Source organism: Dermacentor albipictus, chromosome 1 (genome assembly GCF_038994185.2).
Source record: "Dermacentor albipictus isolate Rhodes 1998 colony chromosome 1, USDA_Dalb.pri_finalv2, whole genome shotgun sequence".
Taxonomy (NCBI): Eukaryota; Metazoa; Arthropoda; class Arachnida; order Ixodida; family Ixodidae; genus Dermacentor; species Dermacentor albipictus.
In genome coordinates this window covers 164,564,364-164,586,540 of record NC_091821.1, presented here as the reverse complement: position 1 = coordinate 164,586,540, position 22,177 = coordinate 164,564,364, and the positions used below count along the sequence as shown (strand labels likewise).

Genomic DNA, 22,177 nt, shown 5'->3' with positions numbered 1-22,177 from the left:
GTGAATAAATTCACAACATGCTCGTTAAACCATCACATTATACCTTCGCAGAAACCCTTTCTATTTTTATATAATTACTTTATAGCATGTAATTTAGTTTAGTCCAGCAACGTTCGGTACGTGATCAGAGTTGTAAGACGATTATATATGGAATCAATTTTTAGGATTGCGCATGAAGATTTCTTTCTTTTTTATTGTGCTTGTGGCCCATAAAGGTTTAACGTTGGAGGCGCATAGCATAAACGTTAGCGCAGTCGAACACGTCACCAAGTACTCTTACACACCCGCAAATATACATACAAGAGTGCTAAGTGATATTTGCCGCCTCTTGCTGTTCTCTGCACTTTGACACATTCGTCATTTTTTTTTGTATAGTGGGCAGGTAAATGTTTTACATAAAGATGGCAGACGAAGAATATTTCGCCAATCGACGTATTTTATGTAGGAGCCGCGATGCCTTTGTTATTTTCGTGACGCCTGACTCCTATAGTTCAAAGCTGCTCACTTCTCATTACTAGTTGAATTGTATCCATCGTTGTCCTGTGCGTTTCTCTTTCTTGTGTTCATGTCAGTACTTGCTGGAACCCCTTGCAGTGTCATCATGCGCCAACTGGCCCAGCAGACCGCACTACTCCTTAAATTAGGACTGCCGAAAATGCGGTCTTTACAAATGTTTATTTCCCTCACAACTGGTAAGCTCCCGTGAAGAATGCCCAGCAACATTGGGTGATACAGTTCCAGAAATTGGGATAAGACAATGTAAGGTCTAGCGTAACAACTGTTGATACTTCTCCGGGTTACTTGGCAACAGAACAACATCGAGATTTTAGGAACTACTCGATTAAGCCATCGGTCATCTTTTTTAAAGCTGAGTGCCATCGATAGGATGGTGATATAGTTTCTGCTAGATACGCTAGTTTCCCAGTGGTAGTTGTCAAAGGTTTTCTAAGCTCCTGACTTGACCGTACGTCCATTCACGAGTGGCGCCATAAAGCTACCTCACCCAACCTCCCTAGATGCTCCAGGTTTATGCCTCAATATTGTCTAAATGTTCTTCCAGTAGTTGGAATGGTCGTAAAATATTAAAGGCAGTGATATAAAATTCGAACGCTACCATATTTTTAAAACCTCCCCAACATATACCGCAAAGCTGGGTTATATATTTGGTATTGTAGGTTTGTCACAATAAATATGATTCTGAAGGAGCACCAATGGGCGGCTCCAAAGTTACGGGACAGAAATGCCATTTTAAACGGAAGCGAATGCAGTCTTCCTTTTGTAAACAATGCAACAATGCAGTTAGGAAAGAAGCCCAACTACACCCTTAATTATGGTAGAAAAAACAGTGCTAAAACACGGCCAGAATGAGGAACACAGGTTGAGCGCTGACTGCGAATGATTGCTTTAATCGGAATACACACATATATAGCTTGAAATGGCAGTCGGAATGGCGGAGGGAAACAAATGAGGAGGGAGGTTAACATGCCATGCTACACAACATGCGACAAGGCATGTGAACCCCCCCCCCCCGCCCCCCCGCCCTCCCTTTTGTTTCCCCCATATATATGTGTGCATTCAAAGTAAAGCAATCGTTGGCAGTCAACGCTAATCCTGTGTTTTTCCTTCTATCCGTGTTTTTAGCGCTGTTTCTCTACCATGGATGCAAACAAGCAGCTCGCCTTCAGACCGTTTCAATGACCCTTAATTGTTTAAACCTGCAAAGCCTAAACACGTTTCTACATCAAGTAACACTAGAAAAACTTGTTCACCTTTATTTTATGGTGACAGAGACTGCATTCGTGCAAAATAAAATACAGTGAAATGATAATTGAGTGCAAGGTCATTATTATAATAAATTAATAATTAGTGATTGCATTTCCTAACTATCCACAACTGATAACATGCTCCCGCGTATAAAATAAAAACGCTACGATGGGCTTTACGTAAAAGTTTCCCGCACTTAAAAATTTTGAGGTATCGAACTCCGTGTAGCAAAGTTAATATATTTGGTATTGAAGGTGAAAGCCAAATTGAGAAAAAAAATTATAAAGAGCAACTGACGCAAAGCCTCAGTAACACCGTTAACGGCGGAAGCTGCTTCCACATCAAGGCTTAGAGCTACAATCAGGATCAAGTTTGTTAAGTTCCTAGTGAAAAACAATGTAAAGCTAAACTTACAGAAGGAGGTCCGAGAGGTACGTATCAGCTAACCACAACAATAAAAAAAAGTAAAAGTGACAAGTCATAGCAACGTGCAATAAAACCAAGTAGGTGCAGAGATGAAATGGGGAAAAAGCTACAGCAGTTAACGCTGGCACATACTTCAGGGGACTTTGACAATTTAGCTCGAAATGCTATAAAAGAAGCCTTATTATCCAGTGATCCATGCAAATTACAGTTGCTTGTTGCTCATTTACGCCAACGGTCTTTTCTCACCGCGAATCATGCTTCCCAACGGTTGGTTAAAGCAATGATGAACCTAAAGGTTGCGAAACCTCTTGCGTCACACCGCACAGCAGCGTTATAGCAACAGCAGTGTTCTTGTCCAGTGGGTCGAACTTGGGAGCAAAAAATTCAGTGGCCACCGAGAAGTAAATATCATAAAATTGCGTTAGCATTGCGTTGCACCTCTCTGAGGACTTGGATTTATTAGTTAAACCGCGTTCAGCACATGGTAAAGCGTTGTCCAGGAGCTCCCTCGACACACGTCCTGCCTGCGGTAGTCGGGACAACTATATATATATATATATATATATATATATATATATATATATATATATATATATATATATATATATATATATATATATATATATATATATATATATATATATATATATATATATGTGTGTGTGTGTGTTTGTGTGTGTGTGTGTGTGTGTGTGTGTGTAGAAGAGCGACAGTGTTGGGGCCAACATGCGCAGCCGTGTTTGTTTTTCTGAGTATATCATCAGGCACCTTCCGACGTGTGCTTAGATGGCTCGGTAGGACTATGCGTCTTTTGGTGTGTTGTTCAATTGCTAAGTCTATAATTGGCAGCTTATTTACACGTTTACCAATAATTGTTGGTCGCCTAATATGACAGAGCCGCCGACAACGCGTTTCTCGTGCGGCTGTGAACACTGTTGGGTCAGCCAATCTGGGCAGCAAGTTAATGTAAAGAAGCTGTTAAATTCCTATTTCAAATGCAGCGTATGGGCTCGACATATTTTGTCGCACCATCTACTGCCTTGCGCAAGCGGCAAAAGGGACAGAGGTGCGTGGGTGTTGTGAGAACTAAGCTCGCTACCGTGGAAGTAATGACATTTTATTAAACTTTCACTTGTAGGCCACTATCTGCTATTTAAGGAGGATGACCCAGGGCAGCAGGCCACTCTTGTGTTGACGGATCAGCGGTACCGCTGTGCTACATTGTGGCATTACATATCAGAAGAGCCAAACAACTTGACAGTCATAGCCGGCGGTGTCCCTCTTGCGACAAGTACCAGTGGTCAATGGAAACGGGCCGTTTTTGCAGTCGACCCAACAAACGTGAGTTCTCTAACTTGATCTCTCACTTTGTGTTGGCAAACGACATTTGTAGAGCACACTGCATAAGAACGCCTCATTTGCAGAATACGTAGATCTTAATCTTGATGCTTTTCAGTGGCATTTGAAAAAAAAAAAAAACGTGGTAAACCTGTTTAAGCCTCGAAAGCCTCAAAATCCAAGTGATTGATCTTCTTAGTGTTTCCTAATATTTTCAGTCGTTCGTTTATTTCATCGCACGTTCGTTGGGTACGCTTCATGGTGCTGCTATATCTTATTACACTCCCCCCCCCCCCCCTTTTTTTTTTGCAGACGGAAATATCAGCCATTTCTGGTGGTAGACCTGATGCCTTCGCGGCTATTGACGACTTGAAGCTTCTACAGTACCCCTGCTACACTACACGTAAGCAGCATATAGAAGGCAAAATATTGGACAGCTATGCAGAACACAAATTACGAACTACGAGCTATATCACACTATATAAACTACTTCATATGTGCAGTGCCGTTAGTATCATGAAAACTCGGCATGTACGCACCATGCAACTTAACATGGTTTTCCTTAAAGCTTGTTTGCGTTATGTTAATTTAAGCTCGTCTTTTAATGACTATGTTTCACCAACTAGTCCAACAAAATGTACTCCTACGATATACTTAAAGGTATGCTTGTAGCATCAATATATGACAAGATGCACTTCCAGGTAGGCAGAAGGCCACCCGTACTTCGTTTGTATATGCTGCCATTTAGAACTGAGGGCCAACAACACTTAACTTTTAGGTGCTAATACGAAACTAACACTATTCAGTCGCCAGAAGTCCGGATTTGGCAAAGACAAACGGGTAACCAAAGGAGAGGCAGCGACTGGTGGAAATAAATATGCACTTAACAGAGCGAGGAAATCAAGGGTGTCTGAGTGTAAAACCATAATGCTATTTTTCTTTTACAAGGACAGGAGCTTCGTAGACGCTGTTGCTGAATCAATTGAGTTAGCGATATGAAATAAAATAAACATACGATGATTATACGGGTAGGGTAAAAAGAAAATGTTTCATTACACTTTCCTGTTCATTTTGATACAACGAGATTATACTATGATGTATTCTATTCACTTGTAACTCATATCCCATATGACGCAACGCATAGCTTCGCTGCAAGGCCTGGTTGCAAAACCCCTTTGAGGTATTTGACTTCGTATCAGAACTAATAATACTGAATGCATCGACAGCCACACCAGTGAAGCCACCGTTCGTGTGCGCTGAATCTGGAGAAAAAATCCCTGCCCAAGCACGGTGCAACTTCATCGCGGACTGCTCGGACGGCTCCGATGAGCAGGACTGCGGTTCGTGCTCGTTCGAAAACGCCACCTGCGGATGGTCAGTCGATGGGCCAGATGTGCTCCACCACGATGATTTCTCCTGGAAGAGGCAGAAGGCTGCGGCTGCTCTGGGACCGACGAGAGACCACAGCACAAACTTGCAACGTGGTGAGTGGATGGCGTTGTTTTTCGCGACTGAACGCAGAGTAAACAGAGGAATTTTTGCAGTTGATACTATTTTTTTCTCTGTCATAATGTGCAACAAATTGTGAGTGACGATGCATTGCCCACTGGGTGGGATTAGTTAAAGAACAATATGTTGCAGGTCACTATCTCCTCCTGCGAGCGAGTAAAGGAATCGAAGGAAAAACGATGGTGGCTGAGGCGTCCAGTCCTACACTGCACAACACGGGTCACCTGTGTGTCGTCAAATTTTGGTTCAACTACCGGGCTCCAGGTAAGTTTACAGCGCGATGTCTCATGTGTGTCGAGCGTGCACGAAGCTGCGTTACTCGTTTTTATATGGGCACTCAGTTACATAGCTAGCAGCACCATCGTCTTTCAAAAACAGCGTTGACTAAGACTCGTTATCCTGAGAAACGGGCGCAGAGGGGGAAATTATCGCCATTTTCGTTTTTTTTATTCACCTTGATCTTGGCGGCTGAATTTCGGAACGTATTTTTTCTGCTTACAGTCTGTTTTCTACTGAAATGTGAAAACAAAACAGAGCAAACGTTACTCCAGAATAGGCGTCCTTAATTCTAGATAAATCTTATTAGATAAAATACGATTATATCCTTTATTGGGCAAGGTGAAGAGCAGTACATCAATCTTATACCCGTTGGTTTCATTGTTGTTCGTGCGAGCCTAGTTACCGATACCAGGCCCAGTCTGTATAATGGCACATAACGAAGCACTGTGTAAGACAGGCTAGGCTTGGTGGGATATAGGCTAAGAGAGGGCCTGAACATGATAAGGTTATATTTTCTGGTCGTTTCAGATAATACGCATAAGCTTCTGATGGAGCTGCACGTTAACGGGTTTCAAATTGTGGTCTGGGATTCTTCGGAACTTGCTGAAAACCCACAACAAGGAAAGTGGAACGAAGGCCAATTTCTGCTCGGACGTTACCGCTCAGCAGTGCAGGTAACGGAATACGTCACTGCCTTCAAGGCCGCTTGTATATTGAGTTGAGATAAATCAGCCGCATAGGTATATTGAAGAAGGAATCCTAAAGCACATCATTGCATTTGTGTAGCAACATACAGGCGAGTCCTGGCTGTTATCACTGAAACGTGGATGCATGCTTAAGTGATCTGGGACGAAGTTTCTGCCGCTTGTGATACAGCATTCCGCGGAGGCGGCTTGTCGAAAAGCCGATGTGTTGAAATTCAAGTGACAGAACTAGACCTTATTTGGTACGTCCTTGCGACGCAAAAACGATACCAGTAACGATTCACTTGTTATCAGCGTTATTGCTTGTCGGCGCATGTTTAGCGAAAGGTAAAGCGACAACGCAAAGCTTTCTGCCCCATTGTGCAGCTAGGACTACTATTTATTTATGATCTCCTACGATCTGGGATGAGCTTCGAACTTTAGTTACCAGTTCGGGTGACAGGAGGGTTCTGCTAGTGTTTCTTTTTCCACCGGTTTGCTTTACACTATACAATATCAACTTGCCTCCGTATGTTTTACTTGCTTTATTTTATGTCTTTACCTTTCGCTGCTTACATTTTCTGCCTTGACATTCATACTGAATGTGGATAACATTTACTAACTAACTAACTAACTAACTAACTAACTAACTAACTAACAAACTAACTAACTAACTAACTAACTAACTAACTAACTAACTAACTAACTAACTAACTAACTAACTAACTAACTAACTAACTAACTAACTAACTAACTAACTAACTAACTAACTAACTAACTAACTAACTAACTAACTAACTAACTAACTAACTAACTAACTAACTAACTAACTAACTAACTAACTAACTAACTAACTAACTAACTAACTAACTAACTAACTAACTAACTAACTAACTAACTAACTAACTAACTAACTAACTAACTAACTAACTAACAAACTAACAAACTAACTAACTAACTAGACAATTAAAAACAATTAAAAGATTAATTACTTAATAAGGAATTAATTATTTAAGCTAACCGACCAATGATGTATTTATTTAACCAAATAATTAACTAAATAACGCATTGAACATTGAGCTGAAAAAAGATTGAGGTAAATCCTTGCTTAAATAATCCATTAACTGTTTGGTTGACTGCACAATCAACTATAATTGACTAATTATTGGCACAATAATTAAATAAAATTAATAGCTTACGAAATACAGGTACACATTTTTAAAGTCATTTGTGCTTTGTAATACTGCTGGTTTGTTTTGCTATCATGCATTTTCTCATGCTGACCTTAGTACAAGGTAGTGGTCCGATTTTACACGTGCATCGCGCACGATGACTTACGATGTACACGGAGGTTTTGGTAATGAGGTATCTACGCATTTGCGCTCAATGAATATCCGCCAGTATAACTGAGAAGTGGGGACGACCCATGCACTATCTTAATGCACACATGAGTTACTTTAATATACACAACATTAACATAATTGCGTGGTTATGACATGTCAACCAACTTAAACCAACCCAGTCTAAAAACAAGTTGATAGAGCTTGTGTTGTTCCCGCGTCTGCTTTTATTTGTTTTCGAGCACTATATTAATGTGAACTCCCGTTCAAGCTTGCTCGGTTTATAATTCATTCAAGCACATCAAATGGCTGAAAAGCCGCGAAATATTGGCCAAACGAATCCTTTTAACTTTTTTTAACGTGCAAGTATTTCAATGTCACGCCAAATTGTGATGCTTAGGTTAAGAATAAGCATGATTTTGTGCACAATTCACAGATACTCCTACGAGGCTATGATTCTCCAACTGACGACAGCTACACTGCCATCGACGACATATCTTTCCAAGGCTGCGACATGCCAGGTATGTGAAAGTACTCGACTCCTTTGTAGACATTACGCAACTAGCTTCATAACATGCGTTTTGCCAGGAAAAGGATTACTAGCAGGACCACCTTGTATATTTGCTATCTTGCAATGCTGGTGTGGGGCTGGTGGGAACCAACTTCAGATCAGCGGTATAAGTGTCGCACATTTGAATTCAATCGCCCATGGTTTCTGAATTTTCCAGAGTTGTGAATCGCATTTTGCAGATGAGCACACATTCAGAGCTTTTGAGTAGCTTTATAGCACGTGTGTAGAGAGAACTGAGCTAAGGTATAAGGACACGAGAGAGAGAGACCGTGCAAAGCGTACTAACGAGACCATGTTTATGCAATAGATTACCGATGTGTAGTTACCCAGTCCTATTGACGCTATAGGGTAATCCAAAATTGAGGGTAAATTTGACGCTTGATATGTACTGCACTGAGTGCGAAGGCTATTCCTTTTCGGTGTTAGCGCGGCAGGCGAATGAATGCTGTCAGAATCCCCGACAGTTGGCAGTACATTTGCGCCTGTTGTAGGCAGAAACCAGCGAACATTTATTTTATTTATTAATTGGAGGATTCGTGCGATACGATTTTACGTGGCGTTGAGATTCCGTTTTGCCACGTTGGGACGTATGGCGCTATAGTGCCTCAGGGCATGGTCAGCGCACATCTTCCACGAGTGACAATTCGCACGACTCGTACGAACTCTCGTGATAACCGGATAGAACATTACTACTGTGTCTAAAAGGGCCGTAGAGAAGTGATTTAGTGCTCTGTTGAATTAAGAAAACTGAAACAAAGAAAATATGCATATATATGCAGATCCAACGTACATCTTGATGTCTATGTGAAGCGAACCTTCCATGATGCGGTTGAATGCTATAAATTTGCCCTTTTCGTTTCTGTGTCTTCAGCGTAAAGGACACTGGCGCGGGTGCGTGTGCTCTCGCGCACTGCTACGCATGCAGCGATCATCGGAAAGGGCTAGTTCGGCGTTGGCACGATAGAAGTGTGCACGTGATTCTGGCCTAACGATTAGAGCATCGGGTGGCTGCGCTGTGGGTTGGAAGTTCGATGCCGCCATCGGGCGCATAATTCAGTTTCTTTTTTCAAAGTGTGAGCGATTCGGCGAGACAGCAGCAGCAGCCCCCCACAGCCAGGGTTAGGAAATTCTAGAAGGGTTCGTAAAGCAAGCTTCGCTTTAGGGCGAGAATAAAAGCAAGAGCGGAAGCATTATTCTACGAACTACGCTCTAATCACGTAGAAAGCAGACTTGTCAAGCAGCCTCTCGTGCAAGATTATTTATTTAATTATTCCCTCTCTAGACGTAAAGGCACTTAGGGTAGCGGAGTCATAATTAATTATAGAAAAAGTAGATCAGGAACCACGATGCCGGCACAGCTGGGGAAAAATGTATTGACGAAGGCAGGGGGACTTGGAATAACAGGCGCATACTGTGATTAATTCACTGTAATGACTGCACGAGCTTGCGCACGGAAAGAGTAGAAGAAATACTGCTCGGCAGGGGCGGCGTCAAAACTGACAGCATGGTTGGTGGTTGTCGAAGCGAATGACGCTGCTGGTCCTTTATTTATGGGGAGCCACCGTGGGGTTATTGATCAAGTGGCGGTCGTCGCGGCTATTGCAGACTGTGCGACGTACGTCGCGTCAATCTGATAACGGCCGTATCGTCCCGCCAGCTAAGACGCTCGTCACATGCATACTGGGCGTATTCTGATACAGCGAGCTTGCTTGACGAATGAGTCGAAGCAATGATGTAATGTGCACCTCAACGAGGAGAAGAACCTGATTAGAACAAGTGGCATTGTTGGCATGTACAACATATTTCAACCAAGCAACAGTCACTTCTATTTGCAACGTATACAATATTTTGAACAGATGGTGCCAACATACTGGTGCTCTAGGTGTAAATAAGAGCTAATAAGTTGTATTAGGAAGCCAATTTCTTGTTTTTAGGCTATAGTCGATGGTTGTGGAAACTTAATACGTTCTTGATAATCTATCTCCAAGAAATGAGCTGCTATAATGCCGTTTAAGAGCATGCGCAGATGAACCATTTTGTTGCAGTGTTAAAGGTTGTCTTTCTTTCTTTTTAGTTATCCAACTACCGTAACCGCTTCGCATGCTTCATTTTGAATATTGTTGGCTAAATTTCTGCATACCTCAGGGCTTACTGGTGAGTGGTATAGCGCGGAGGCAAGGTGGGAGGCATTGGCATAGCATGGAGACTCTCGGTGCTCAGCCTGGAATTACCTTCTCGTGCGGACCGGGGCCGGTATTCACAAAAACTACTTCAAACTATTTGTGAAAGCACATGCCAGCCAATCGTGAAGTTGGACATACTATTAGCGAAGGCGGCCAGCCAATGGCAAACATCATTTACGAAGAAATAGCTTTGTGAATTCGGCTCGTGTTGTTTAGACGAAGTCCATAAGCGTCTGTCAGAGCGCTGCCATATCTAGGCGAGACACAACGTTTGTTCACCAAAGAGTTTCAGTAATTACTTGCTATAACTAGTGGACTTCTGTGTCTAATCTAACATCCTGTGCTACCATTCTGTGCTAGATCTAACATACTGTGCTATTTAAGCTTTCAGTGTACGCAAAAATTCACATATCTCCCTGCTTGCAGTGCCAACGTCACAACAAAGTCCAGGAATGTTCACATGCAAGAACAAGGTTGCAGTCGTAATGGAGCATCGCTGCGACTATATCGACCACTGTGGGGACTTAAGTGACGAAGAGGATTGCGGTAAGCTTTATTTCGTTCAAAGTGCCCAACCTTCTTGCATTTATGTTTTTTTTTCTTCGCGGGGTTGGAGGGGGGAATTCAGTTTGTCTAAAGGGAATAGCCAGGTTTTTATACGTTCAAGTTGATTATCTTATTTATAAACATTTATCCGAAGTTAGCTCAGGCGTATCGTATGTAAGTCTGTAAACAAATATAGAAAGAAAGACAATATCAAACTTCTTCCCATACGCTGAAATAATAATAAAAAAAATGAACTTCGATGATTCTCTCTGGTACATGGACTCATCTGGGTGTCAGCAGATAGAATTAATATCCCCTCTACGGGAAGGGTGCGGGCACGTCCTCCGCATAGACGGCGAGCGGCTTGCTATTGCGTGGCGACTACACCGGGAGTGCGAAAGCTGGGCGCCGGCTTGCATTTCCCGCTGTTAAGAATGGCGAGCTACAAGAGAAAATTGCCACCCAATTACGACAAGGGGGCAAGACGCGCATTCCGCACTCTCCGTCGCTACAGCTAGGAGGCGTTCGAAGAAGCGGCCTTTGCGCTGTTAAGAATGGCGAGCTGCAAAACAAGATTGCCACACAGTTACGACAGGGCGACACGACGCGCATCTCCCCCTCACCGTCGCTGCAGCTGGGAGGCGTTCGAAGAAGCGGCCTTTGTGCTGAAAACCCGCTTCCTTCCTCGAGCCCCATCGACATTGTGACGGGACGAGTTCGGTGTGTGAACAATAGTTTCGGAGTTCCCCAACGTGGACCTGATTTGACACGCATGGAGAAGCTGCCGTGGGGAAGCCGTATTTTGGTGCTTCTCATGCTCGTCCTGGCGCAAAACAACGAGCGACCCTCGATCGGCACCGATACCTCCCGGAACGGCACCCTTTCAACGCCGTCGTTTGGGCTTCGGAATGTGTGTGTCTTTGTGTCTGTAAACTGATCTGCAGAGCAGCGGCGAGTTGGTGATGAGTAAACGAACAGTCGCCGCCTCGTATGGCCGGCGGATCGAGTGTATAAAAACTGTGGTTGTGCGAATGCTGAGAACACTTCTCTTGAGCAGTCATGTTAGACTGAGTCACTTCTCTCATGCAGTCATGTTGGCCTGATACTCTTTTTCTCAAGCAGTCAGGTTAGACTGATTTAATTTCTGTAAATAAACCCTTTTCCTCGTTCTCGATGAGAAACAGTTCTTCACTTCATCAACGATCTCAGCGTAAATAAGTTGGACGACGGCATGGGCCAGCTACCTTCGAATTCATGCCGTACTCCAATCTTGGCAAAGGACCACGGACGATGGGATTGAGCCCCCAATCCTGACAACTGGCTGACAGCGGTGAGATGGACTTTGCGACATGGTGCTGTATCTGCGGTGAGTGCTTGGTTTTTGCTTTGACTCTCTAGGCTTCATTTTGTGGTTGTTCTGTTTAGAACAGTAGGGAAGCTAGATTGTTGTGTGTTAGCTAGGTTGTGTTTTCCTAGCTAGATTTAGAGAGCAGAATCAAGGCAGTAAAGCAGCAGTCATGGAGTTAAGGACACTGCTGAGAGACGAGTTGTTGATTGTTGGTGAGGAACTGGGCCTAGATGTACGCAAGGAAATGCTCAAATCGGAATTATTGGAGCTAATTTCCAATCAGGCCAGTGAGGAAGATATTGAAATGGGAATGGAACTTCTCAAAAAGAGAGAGAAACGGGAAAGAGAAAGAGAAGAACGGGACAGAGAAAAGCGAGAGAGAGAGGAACGCGATAAAGATCGCGAGTTTCAGTTAAGGAAAATGCAACTTGAACTTGAAAGCAAACGTTTGGAGTTGTCTCAAGGAAGTGAAGGCGCTCTGGGACGATCAAGTGAGGCAGAATCGTACCGCATGGACAGGCTATTAAAGCCATTTGAAGTCGGGACCGACCTAGGCTTATTCCTATGCAATTTTGAAAGGACTTGCGAAAAGATTAACTTCGGCCCGAGTACATGGCCACAGCGGTTGCTGTCTATGTTGCCGTGTGAGGCGGCGGAAGTAATCGCCAGATTGAGTGCGCAGGATGCATATGATTATGCAAAAGTTAAGGCTAGTCTCCTGAAGAAATACCGCCTTTCAGCCGAAGCTTTTCGGCAAAGGTTTAGGAGCACAGGCAAGAAAGATAGCGAGGGCTATCCGGAGTTTGCATATAGCTTAAAGGCCAACCTAGTCGAGTGGCTTAAAAGCGCGGAAGCGTACGACAGCAGAGACATGATCATTGAATGCATGTGTCTAGAGCAGTTTTACAAAACCATCCCCCAAACTGTGAAACTGTGGGTGTAAGACAGAGGTAATGTAAACACTGTGGAAAGGGCGGCTGAATTAGCCGAAGAGTACGCAACCCGTAGAAAGTTCAACGCCGAGGAGGGAAACTGGGACGGTCGAAATGGACCGCGGAAACCATTTCCGTTCAAAAAGGGTGCGCAAACTAGATCCGAGCCTGTAGACATGGCGGAAAAGCCCGCAGAAAAGATCGAGGAGAAACTTAACGGAGAAACCGCACAAAGAGAACAGAAAAGAAAATTCGAATCTGTTAGACCAATTCGCTGTTACAAATGCCACAAACTGGGACATATAGCTGTAAACTGCGAGAAGTCTAGCGTAGTTTTTTCCTACGTGGAGGAAAAAGATGAGAATATGGAACTTTTAAGTCCATATCTCCACAACCTGCAAGTTAATGGAAAACCATGCCGAGTGCTAAGAGACAGTGCCACCACGCTGGACATTGTCCATCCGTCTTACGTGATGGTAGATGACTTCACCGGAGAAGTAGCATGGATAAAACAGGTTGTAGAAGAACACAGCGTGTGTCTGCCCATGGCCAAAGTCAAAATCAGTGGACCATTCGGGGAGCTAGAGACTGAGGCTGCAGTTTCCAAATTTTTGTCACTGCAGTATCCCTACATCTTTTCGAATCGTTCGAATCAGTTACTGTGTGACACAGGGCTCAAACTGGGAGAGGGCATAGTACAGGCATTGACCCGAGGCCAAGCTCGTAAGATCGCGGCGCTTTCGGCTGAAAATGCTCAAGCTCCTCCAGCGGAAGCAGAAAAGGGGATAGCTTCAATACCCGAATCCGAGCTAGGCCCGAGGGACAAAAGAACAGTTGAGGAGAGCCTGCCAGCTGACCAGCTCAATGAGAGCGTAGCACTAGAGTGTCAGAGTTCTAGCCTGCAGGAAGAGCAAGTAGACGCGATCACAAGCGAGACAGGGTCGTTATTATCACCGGCCTCAAAGAACTTTGATCAACTTTTACGCGTGGATAGAGTCCCTGGCAGCTGAGCAAAAGAATGATGAGAGCTTAGCTAAATTACATGACACAGCTAAAGAAGGCATTGCTAGGCGCAACGTAACGATACATGAGAGAGGAGGATTGTTGTATCGGCATTACAGAGATCGAAAGGGTAGGATTTTAGATCAGTTAGTCATACCTACTAAGTATAGGGAGGACCTTTTGAGTCTTTGTCATGGAAATGGGTGGTCCGGCCACCTAGGCATAAACAAATCAAAGGAAAGATTGCTTATGGAATACTACTGGCCTGGCTGTTTCAAAGATGTAGAAAACTTTGTGAGATCATGCGACGCCTGCCAGCGTTCTGGTAAACCAGGGGAGACATGGAAAGCTCCACTGAAGGTAGTGCCCTTAATAACAGAGCCTTTCAGACGGCTTGTAATAGACACGGTAGGGCCTCTTCCAAAAACAAAGTCAGGCTACAGGTACTTGTTTACCATGCTGTGTCCGGCTACCAAGTTTCCAGAAGCAATCCCTTTGAAAGAGCTCAGCTCCACCGAAGTAGTAGACGCGCTTTTGACAGTGTTTGCACGAGTTGGGTTTCCAGCCGAAATTCAGGCAGATCAAGGGTCAGTATTCACGAGCGCACTGAGTTCCACTTTCTTGCAAAAGTGCGGGGTAAAGTTAATACACAGTTCTGTCTATCACCCTCAGTCAAACAGTGTAGAGAGGTGGCATTCGGTGCTTAAGCGAGTTTTGCGTGCGCTCTGTTACGAGCACAAGGAGGACTGGGAGAACTGTCTGCCGGCAACTTTGTTTGCTTTGCGAACGGTTCCACATGAGGCGACAGGGTTCTCACCAGCAGAACTAGTGTATGGGAGGACACTCCGGTCTCCACTGAGAATGTTAAGAGAGATGTGGGAGGAAAGAGGGGAGAGTCCAACTGTGGTTGAATACGTGCTAAATTTACTGGAACGGCTAAGCGCAACCCAAGAACTAGTCGGAAAGAACATGGCACTAGCTCAAAAGAACGCCAAATTCTATTACGAGAAGAATGCGAGGCTTCGTACGTTTAAAGTCGACTTAACGATGAAAGCGGGAAAGTGTAGGTTTGGTTATTCGCAGGTTACTTATCTGGGCCATGTTGTCGGTCAGGACATGAGACGGCCGACTGAGCTGAAAATAGCTACGATTGTAGAATTTTCTCAGCCTTGCACGAAAACGGACCTTCGTTCATTTTTGGTACTTGTGGGGTACTATCAACGGTACATTCCGAATTACTCGCAATTGGCAAGTCCATTAACAGACGCCCTCCGAAAGGGAGCACCGAGTAACGTACACTGGGATAAGGACAAAGAGAACGCTTTCCAAAGTTTGAAAACGCTATTGGTTTCTCGCCCTGTGCTTCGCGCGCCAGACTACACAAAGGAATTCATAGTTCAATGCGACGCAAGCGACAGAGGTATGGGCGTGGTACTTAGTCAGGTCGGCGACGATAATGAGGAGCATCCTATCCTCTACGCCAGCCGTAAACTAAATGTAAGAGAGGAAGCCTACAGCGCTTCAGAGAAGGAATGCGCTTGTTTGGTTTGGGCCGCCCAGAAGTTGTCGTGTTACTTGTACGGAACGAAGTTCATCTTCGAGACCGACCACTGTCCTCTGACGTGGCTCAATCAAATGTCACACAAAAACGGCCGCTTGCTCCGATGGAGCCTCCCTCTCCAAGAGTACAACTTCTCCGTTAGATATAAGAAGGGAAAGTTGCATAGCAATGCGGATGGTTTGAGCAGGCTAATTTGAATTCTGCGTTTGAGGGTCCCGCCTAAATTTTAGGGTTACTGGTGTTAACTTTTCTTTAAGCGAAGAAGATCCCCTCTCATTTAGCAGGATTCCCTCCATGATTGCTGAATTTGTCAGCAGGAATTTTCTTCAGAAATTGGCATAGCGAAATGTAGCATTTTTTTGTTTCTGCACTTATGTTGTTGTTGTTTTTTTGAAGCCTAGCGAGTCTAAAGTGAGAGCCAATGCACGTCATCTCGGCGCAGAGCCGTGTTGTGGGGTTCGTTTTGCAGTTGCCTGTCCTTGGATGTTTTGGGGCGGTGACATCAATGCACAAGTGGTCGCTGCGAGCCAAGACATCAATCCCTCCCCCCTGACCAGCAGGCGTTCTCTTCCTGCCTAGCGGTTGTCAACGCTAGACAGTCGAGACTTTCCGGGCCATGGAGGCGCTGTTAAGAATGGCGAGCTACAAGGGAAAATTGCCACCCAATTACGACAAGGGGCAAGACGCGCATTCCGCACTCTCCGTCGCTACAGCTAGGAGGCGTTCGAAGAAGCGGCCTTTGCGCTGTTAAGAATGGCGAGCTGCAAAACAAGATTGCCTCACAGTTACGACAGGGCGACACGACGCGCATCTCCCCCTCACCGTCGCTGCAGCTGGGAGGCGTTCGAAGAAGCGGCCTTTGTGCTGAAAACCCGCTTCCTTCCTCGAGCCCCATCGACATTGTGACGGGACGAGTTCGGTGTGTGAACAATAGTTTCGGAGTTCCCCAACGTGGACCTGATTTGACACGCATGGACAAGCTGCCGTGGGGAAGCCGTATTTTGGTGTTTCTCATGCTCGTCCTGGCGCAAAACAACGAGCGACCCTCGATCGGCACCGATACCTCCCGGAACGGCACCCTTTCAACGCCGTCGTTTGGGCTTCGGAATATGTGTGTCTTTGTGTCTGTAAACTGATCTGCAGAGCAGCGGCGAGTTGGTGATGAGTAAACGAACAGTCGCCGCCTCGTATGGCCGGAGGATCGAGTGTATAAAAACTGTGGTTGTGCGAATGCTGAGAACACTTCTCTTGAGCAGTCATGTTAGACTGAGTCACTTCTCTCATGCAGTCATGTTGGACTGATACTCTTTTTCTCAAGCAGTCAGGTTAGACTGATTTAATTTCTGTAAATAAACCCTTTTCCTCGTTCTCGATGAGAAACAGTTCTTCACTTCATCAACGATCTCAGCGTAAATAAGTTGGACGACGGCATGGGCCAGCTACCTTCGAATTCATGCCGTACTCCAATCTTGGCAAAGGACCACGGACGATGGGATTGAGCCCCCAATCCTGACACCGCCCACCTTTTTCACTTCACGCCTTCTTTGCCTCTTTCATCCACTCCCCCCCCCCCTCATAAACTCCTGCAGATTGTTATCGCAGCTCTGGAATTTCTTTCCTAATTCAAGGTGCTGTTGCTATGAAGCAACTAATGCGCACGTACGCACGGCAATATAGACCCGATTTCTCAGGTCATCTGTTGCTACCATGCTTGTCACAGGGAAGTATGTCGAAAATGTTGTTTTGTCTTTACTGTAATTGCGGCGTACTATGAGGTCGTTCAGAAGTGCCTCTGCGGGGGCTGGTTGGTATGCCATAAGTGTACAGTGTATGACTGCGCTGCTAACGTTGCACACACAGGACAGTGCGCGCAATGCCCGTGTCTGTTTCGTGTTTTCGTGTCACTGTCCCTGTACGAACCACCTTAGCAGTGCAACCATACACCGTACAGTTACGAAACCGCCGTTTCTTATCTTTGAACATGCCGATTTACTGAGCACTTGTCCCCCCCCCCCCCCTACCTGTGACTTAACGTGCTGCATATACCTTCGCATCCCGAGAAAGAGCGCACAACTTTTTTGTGTAACATTTTGCCCATTTCTCCTATTATTTCTTTTTGATTTTCTTTCTCTTTCACCGCTTCTCTCTCGCTTTCTCTCTCTTTATAGAAAGTGCGGCGTATTACTTTTTTTAAATGTCACTTTTGCGAATATGTTTTTTTATTTTCTCTTCAAAAGTGTAAAAGGTTGGTCTTGTAGGTAGTACGTGACTATAGCTACAGAGCGAAGAAAACAAGATGGAGAGAAGTCGAACAGCAGACAGAGAGGCGCGGTGCGCGTCTACTCCCGTGCGTTTTGTCTTCCTGCCTCTATACCTACAGTTCTCTTCTCTCAACTTTTCCGTTGAGCTGCGAATATATAAGACTGAAGTTTTAAAGGCCGCGTGTGAATGAACAAACTAAGACAATTATTTTCTCAGTCTAATTAGTGAGAGGGCTTGTTTAACTGGTGAGGACTGACTGAATGATCAATGTCATGACCGGCAAGACGCTTTGCGTGAAAGTACTTGCAATCGCTACAGAACAAACACGTTGCGAAGGGCGATGGCTTTTACTTTACTGTAGTAATCAAAATACTTGCTTAGGTGGATGCAGAAAACTGGAGTTGATGTAGGGCAAGCAACTTCAATTATGATACTTGTTCGACTTTAACATAACTGACTGTAAATACACAACTGTTTTCCCATTCTTGAACACAACGTTCGTTTCATCGTATGTCAGAAGTGCTGATAATGTAGCTTATCTAGCAACACTGAAGAAAGCCACTCTTTATTGATATATTCTTCTTCTGTTTGCAACATCACTTTAGAAAATTTAACGCGTGTTCTGTTTAGCCCACATGTGTTACGGCCGTCACATTTACGTTGTCTTCGCTGTCTTTGTGTATGGTCGTGTCGATGGCTGGTCGCACGAAGTCACGCTTAAACATGATCGCGGGATGAGTATCCTCGTCACGTTTACTTTCCAGACGAATACAAGTTTAGGTGCAACTTCGATTCGTCGTTCTGCGACTGGGCTCCATTGGAGGCAAGCCGAGGTGGTGGTTGGACAAGAGTAAAACCTTTCCCATACTTGACACGTGGACCAACGCGAGATCACACAAGTGGAGGAAAAGACGGTAACATTACATTCAGCAATGTATAGAATACTGGGCAAGTTTTATGCGTTCATGATCGTAGCGCGAAAGCAGGCACTTACAGGTAGATACAAAATAAGGGAGACGACATATGCGCTTGTGTCGTCTCCCTTGTACTGTATAAGTGTCTCCTTTCGCGCTACCATCATAAACATTACATTGTCAGCATCACCGCGTCGTGCAATGCACAGTCGTATGATCAAAAGTTACTCTAAAGAATGACGATGTACGGCATATCCGTAAACACTTTCGCATAGGTCTTGCTTGTGCCGCTATGTAACCTAGAGAGACTCGCTGGCTGAAAATGAAAGAACGTAAGCCCTTAGGCCATAGAGGATATATTGTAGGTTCACCTCCTAGTGAAAGAAGTGTTCCATCGACAGTTCATGAAACGTGTAGTGATTTAGATCTAATTGGCAAAGGCAATGTTAGCGGAATAAAAATTCACCCTGGCACGCGGGAGCGGCATGGGTAATGTATTGAGAGACAGGTATAAACTACTGGCACGTATGACTTGATTTCAGTCTTACTTTTGGTCAAGCACCTGACAATAATATCATTTTTCTTGCGTGTTTAACAGGTTCTTTCCTGTACTTGAAGTCAAAGGCGAAGACTGTCGTCGCATCACTTGTGGGCCCTCAGTTGAATGCCACCACTCTATGTATGGTAAGAGCTGGCTGTCAACTCATTACCTGACTTGGTCAAACTTCCTCGCTATTGCAGTTTTTGCTTCCTTGTTAATATGAGCTTGTGTCTTTCGCGGTGAGTTTTTATTGAAACACAGTTGTCGAAGCTTATTGAAGATTATCGTAATAGGGAGACAACACCATCAAAATGAGTTCAGAATACACTGGAGGCGACCCATGGTCAACCGGCATATTAGGATTTCATATTGCAACGAAGAGCATAAAATTCCATTAATCGAGTTCGGAAGTTTCAGACTACTGAAGGCTACATTCGTCTAACATCAGGAACTTGAATTATGAACCGCGGTGACGTCAAGATCCAAAACACACTGGTGCGGTGTCTGAAATGCGTAGTTTAATCGGCAACATTGGGCTGCTGACGTGGTCAACAGTTATACGATTGTTTACATGTTACGTAAACAGTTATGCAATTGTCACAGAGCCGCCTCGCACTTTCAATGTGTGACTTCCTTGGTGCGACTTCACTAACGCTAGGAGTGCAAGACAAAATATTGACATGACGTTGGCGCCAACAATCGGCCAAGCTATTGCTAGGCGGTGCAGCTGAAATACCAACCTGTCATACAACTTTGGCGACGACAACGACCGGCAATTGAAAGTAGTCGCAGTTTAGGTGTTTTGTGTGATAAAAATGACAGCAAAAATTTCCGACCGTCGTCGAAACGGCTCAGATCCGTTGCAGGGAGAAAGATCGAGAGAAAAAAAAAAAGAAAGCTTTGTCTGACTGCTTGCATGCACTTCTGTCTACTTTGCCTTCCTTATCTCTACTTTGTTACCACTTTACCTCCCCCTCCCCTCTCTCCCCAGCGTAGGGTAGCCAACCGGATCTTTTTCTTTGGTTAACCTCCCTGCCTTTCCCTTTTCCTCTCTCTCTCTCTCTTGCTTGTGCACATAACAAATCAAAACAAGCTTCTGAAGCTCAGACGTACAAACTCTAGTACTTTGCCGCATACGTACATATCTTCGTCGATATTTCCATTCCGCGAAGGATAGCCCTAGCGTACCCGCTAGGTTTGCGCGTGACAGTGGCTTCTGGGCAACGGAAGCAATACTCGCGAAAAGTGGCTTTTTACTATAGCATTTTTCAGCGTGGTTTAAAAGAAGGTCTTATTTACATCACACGTGCAAAGCACTGCAAAAGCCTGTGGTTGTCAACAAATGATTGTTGTCAACAGTGTAGTCGCCAGTCTCCCTTAACAAGCCTTCTCTGGGTGACAAAAACTTTAACACTCGAATAGATATCGACGTATTGCGAAGTTGTTTCATTGAAACGTTTCTTGCGTTTCGCACACATACCAGCAGCCACTGTAGCAGACGATGGTAAACCAAAACATCAGCAGCTACTACTTCACATAACATCTGGAGGAGGTCGTGGTTTATGACGTCAGGGGCTGCAATGAGAGAGAGATAGTTGCAAGGCTGCTAAGGCGTTCATGAACAAAAAAATAATAATTCAAAAATAATCAAACCATCAAATTGACTCATATTTCACTTTCAACGTTTGTTTGAGAGATTTTTTGGTTGTGTAAGGAATTTTTCATGTTGAAACGTGTAGTATTGGCTAACAAAGTATCTGGAAGTAGCGTACGCACATAGTTTCATAAGTGTTTCTGATTGTCCCCAGATGCGTTTCTACTATACGATACAAGGCCCGACCAACGCCGTGCTCACTGTCAAAACTCGGAGTACTGCTGACGGTGATTTCAGCGATGTGTGGAAAAGCAACCGCCCTACTGAGTTCCGCCACTTCACTGAGGCATTTGTGGCCTTCCACGAAGCTTCAGATTTCGAGGTGAAAACTGGTGCTTAGTTGTTGGTAGTGATCATTCTTCATCGGAATGCTCTTAATGTTCACTGAGATTGTTCGTGTTGCTTTTCTGCTTGTGTATCTTTGTTTAGTTGCTACTTTCACGGGCTGTTTTCCGCTTTCACAAACGATAACTTGCGGCTACTTTGTTGCTACACTGTGCAAGCTTGAACTGGATCTAAACTACCTGTGACCACGTCCCAATTTGTTTTCATAGTTTTTAAAAACAAAGGGTCAGTAGTTGCCGTTTGTATGTACCGTGCTCTGCTGTAAAATATGCTTACTTGAACTGACTGTGGACGATGCCTACGGGTGTTCCAATTTTATTCGAATATTATTTTAGCCACCATATTCTTGTTGCATATTGTCTGGCTAAGCGGGAAGCAGTAAACAGCAGGAAACATCTCTAAAATGGGGAGAGAAGTAGCTCGGCAATGGTTGAGTTAGGTAGAAATGTACTACAATTATTCCCGCAGAGACCAGTCACTGTACACGAAAACTTTGACCAAGGGAAACTGACCTAACCAGTAACAGCCTAGAATTTGGTTTACATATATCGGCGATGTTGCAACCTGCCTCAACATAGCAGGACTTCCTCCTCAAGAAAAAAGAACTCTGTTCTCACTGAGGTTGCAGTGTGTCAATATTTTACGAACTCCTACCTCCAGCTTCCACTTTCCTATCGTACGCGGACGTCAAGGAAATACGTAGGTCACCGACAAAGAAGTGGACAGAGCGAAAAATGAATGCAAAAATTATTTATGATTTATATAAAATGCAAAGTGTGAAGGGCCGGAGCCATTAATTCGACCTTCTTAAATATTTTGCGGTATCGCCCAAAAGTGGCTTGCCGTTAATCTGAGTCCCTATTAAGCTGTGGCTCTCCAGAGTAAATTCTGGATGAAAAAAATTTACTTATTGTATTGCAGAGCTGCATGCACCATGCTTGAACGGTCACCAGAGGTGCTTATTTCTCATTTGTGTCAG

The 22,177-nt window shown here is 44.4% G+C and overlaps 1 protein-coding gene across 9 annotated transcripts in view; it reads left to right on the top strand.

Moving 5' to 3' along the window:
- Positions 1-22,177, top strand: part of LOC135911392 (MAM and LDL-receptor class A domain-containing protein 1-like) — a 265,122-nt gene that overhangs the window by 118,159 nt on the left and 124,786 nt on the right. For all 9 annotated transcript variants that reach the window (XM_070528718.1, XM_070528725.1, XM_070528726.1 and 6 more), the window contains 10 exons: positions 3,329-3,531; positions 3,841-3,931; positions 4,755-5,012; positions 5,170-5,301; positions 5,845-5,990; positions 7,776-7,860; positions 10,520-10,639; positions 18,509-18,658; positions 19,257-19,342; positions 21,008-21,175. In XM_070528718.1, coding sequence (XP_070384819.1) covers positions 3,329-3,531; positions 3,841-3,931; positions 4,755-5,012; positions 5,170-5,301; positions 5,845-5,990; positions 7,776-7,860; positions 10,520-10,639; positions 18,509-18,658; positions 19,257-19,342; positions 21,008-21,175 — 1,439 coding nt within the window. The remainder of the gene's footprint in view (positions 1-3,328; positions 3,532-3,840; positions 3,932-4,754; positions 5,013-5,169; positions 5,302-5,844; positions 5,991-7,775; positions 7,861-10,519; positions 10,640-18,508; positions 18,659-19,256; positions 19,343-21,007; positions 21,176-22,177) is intronic.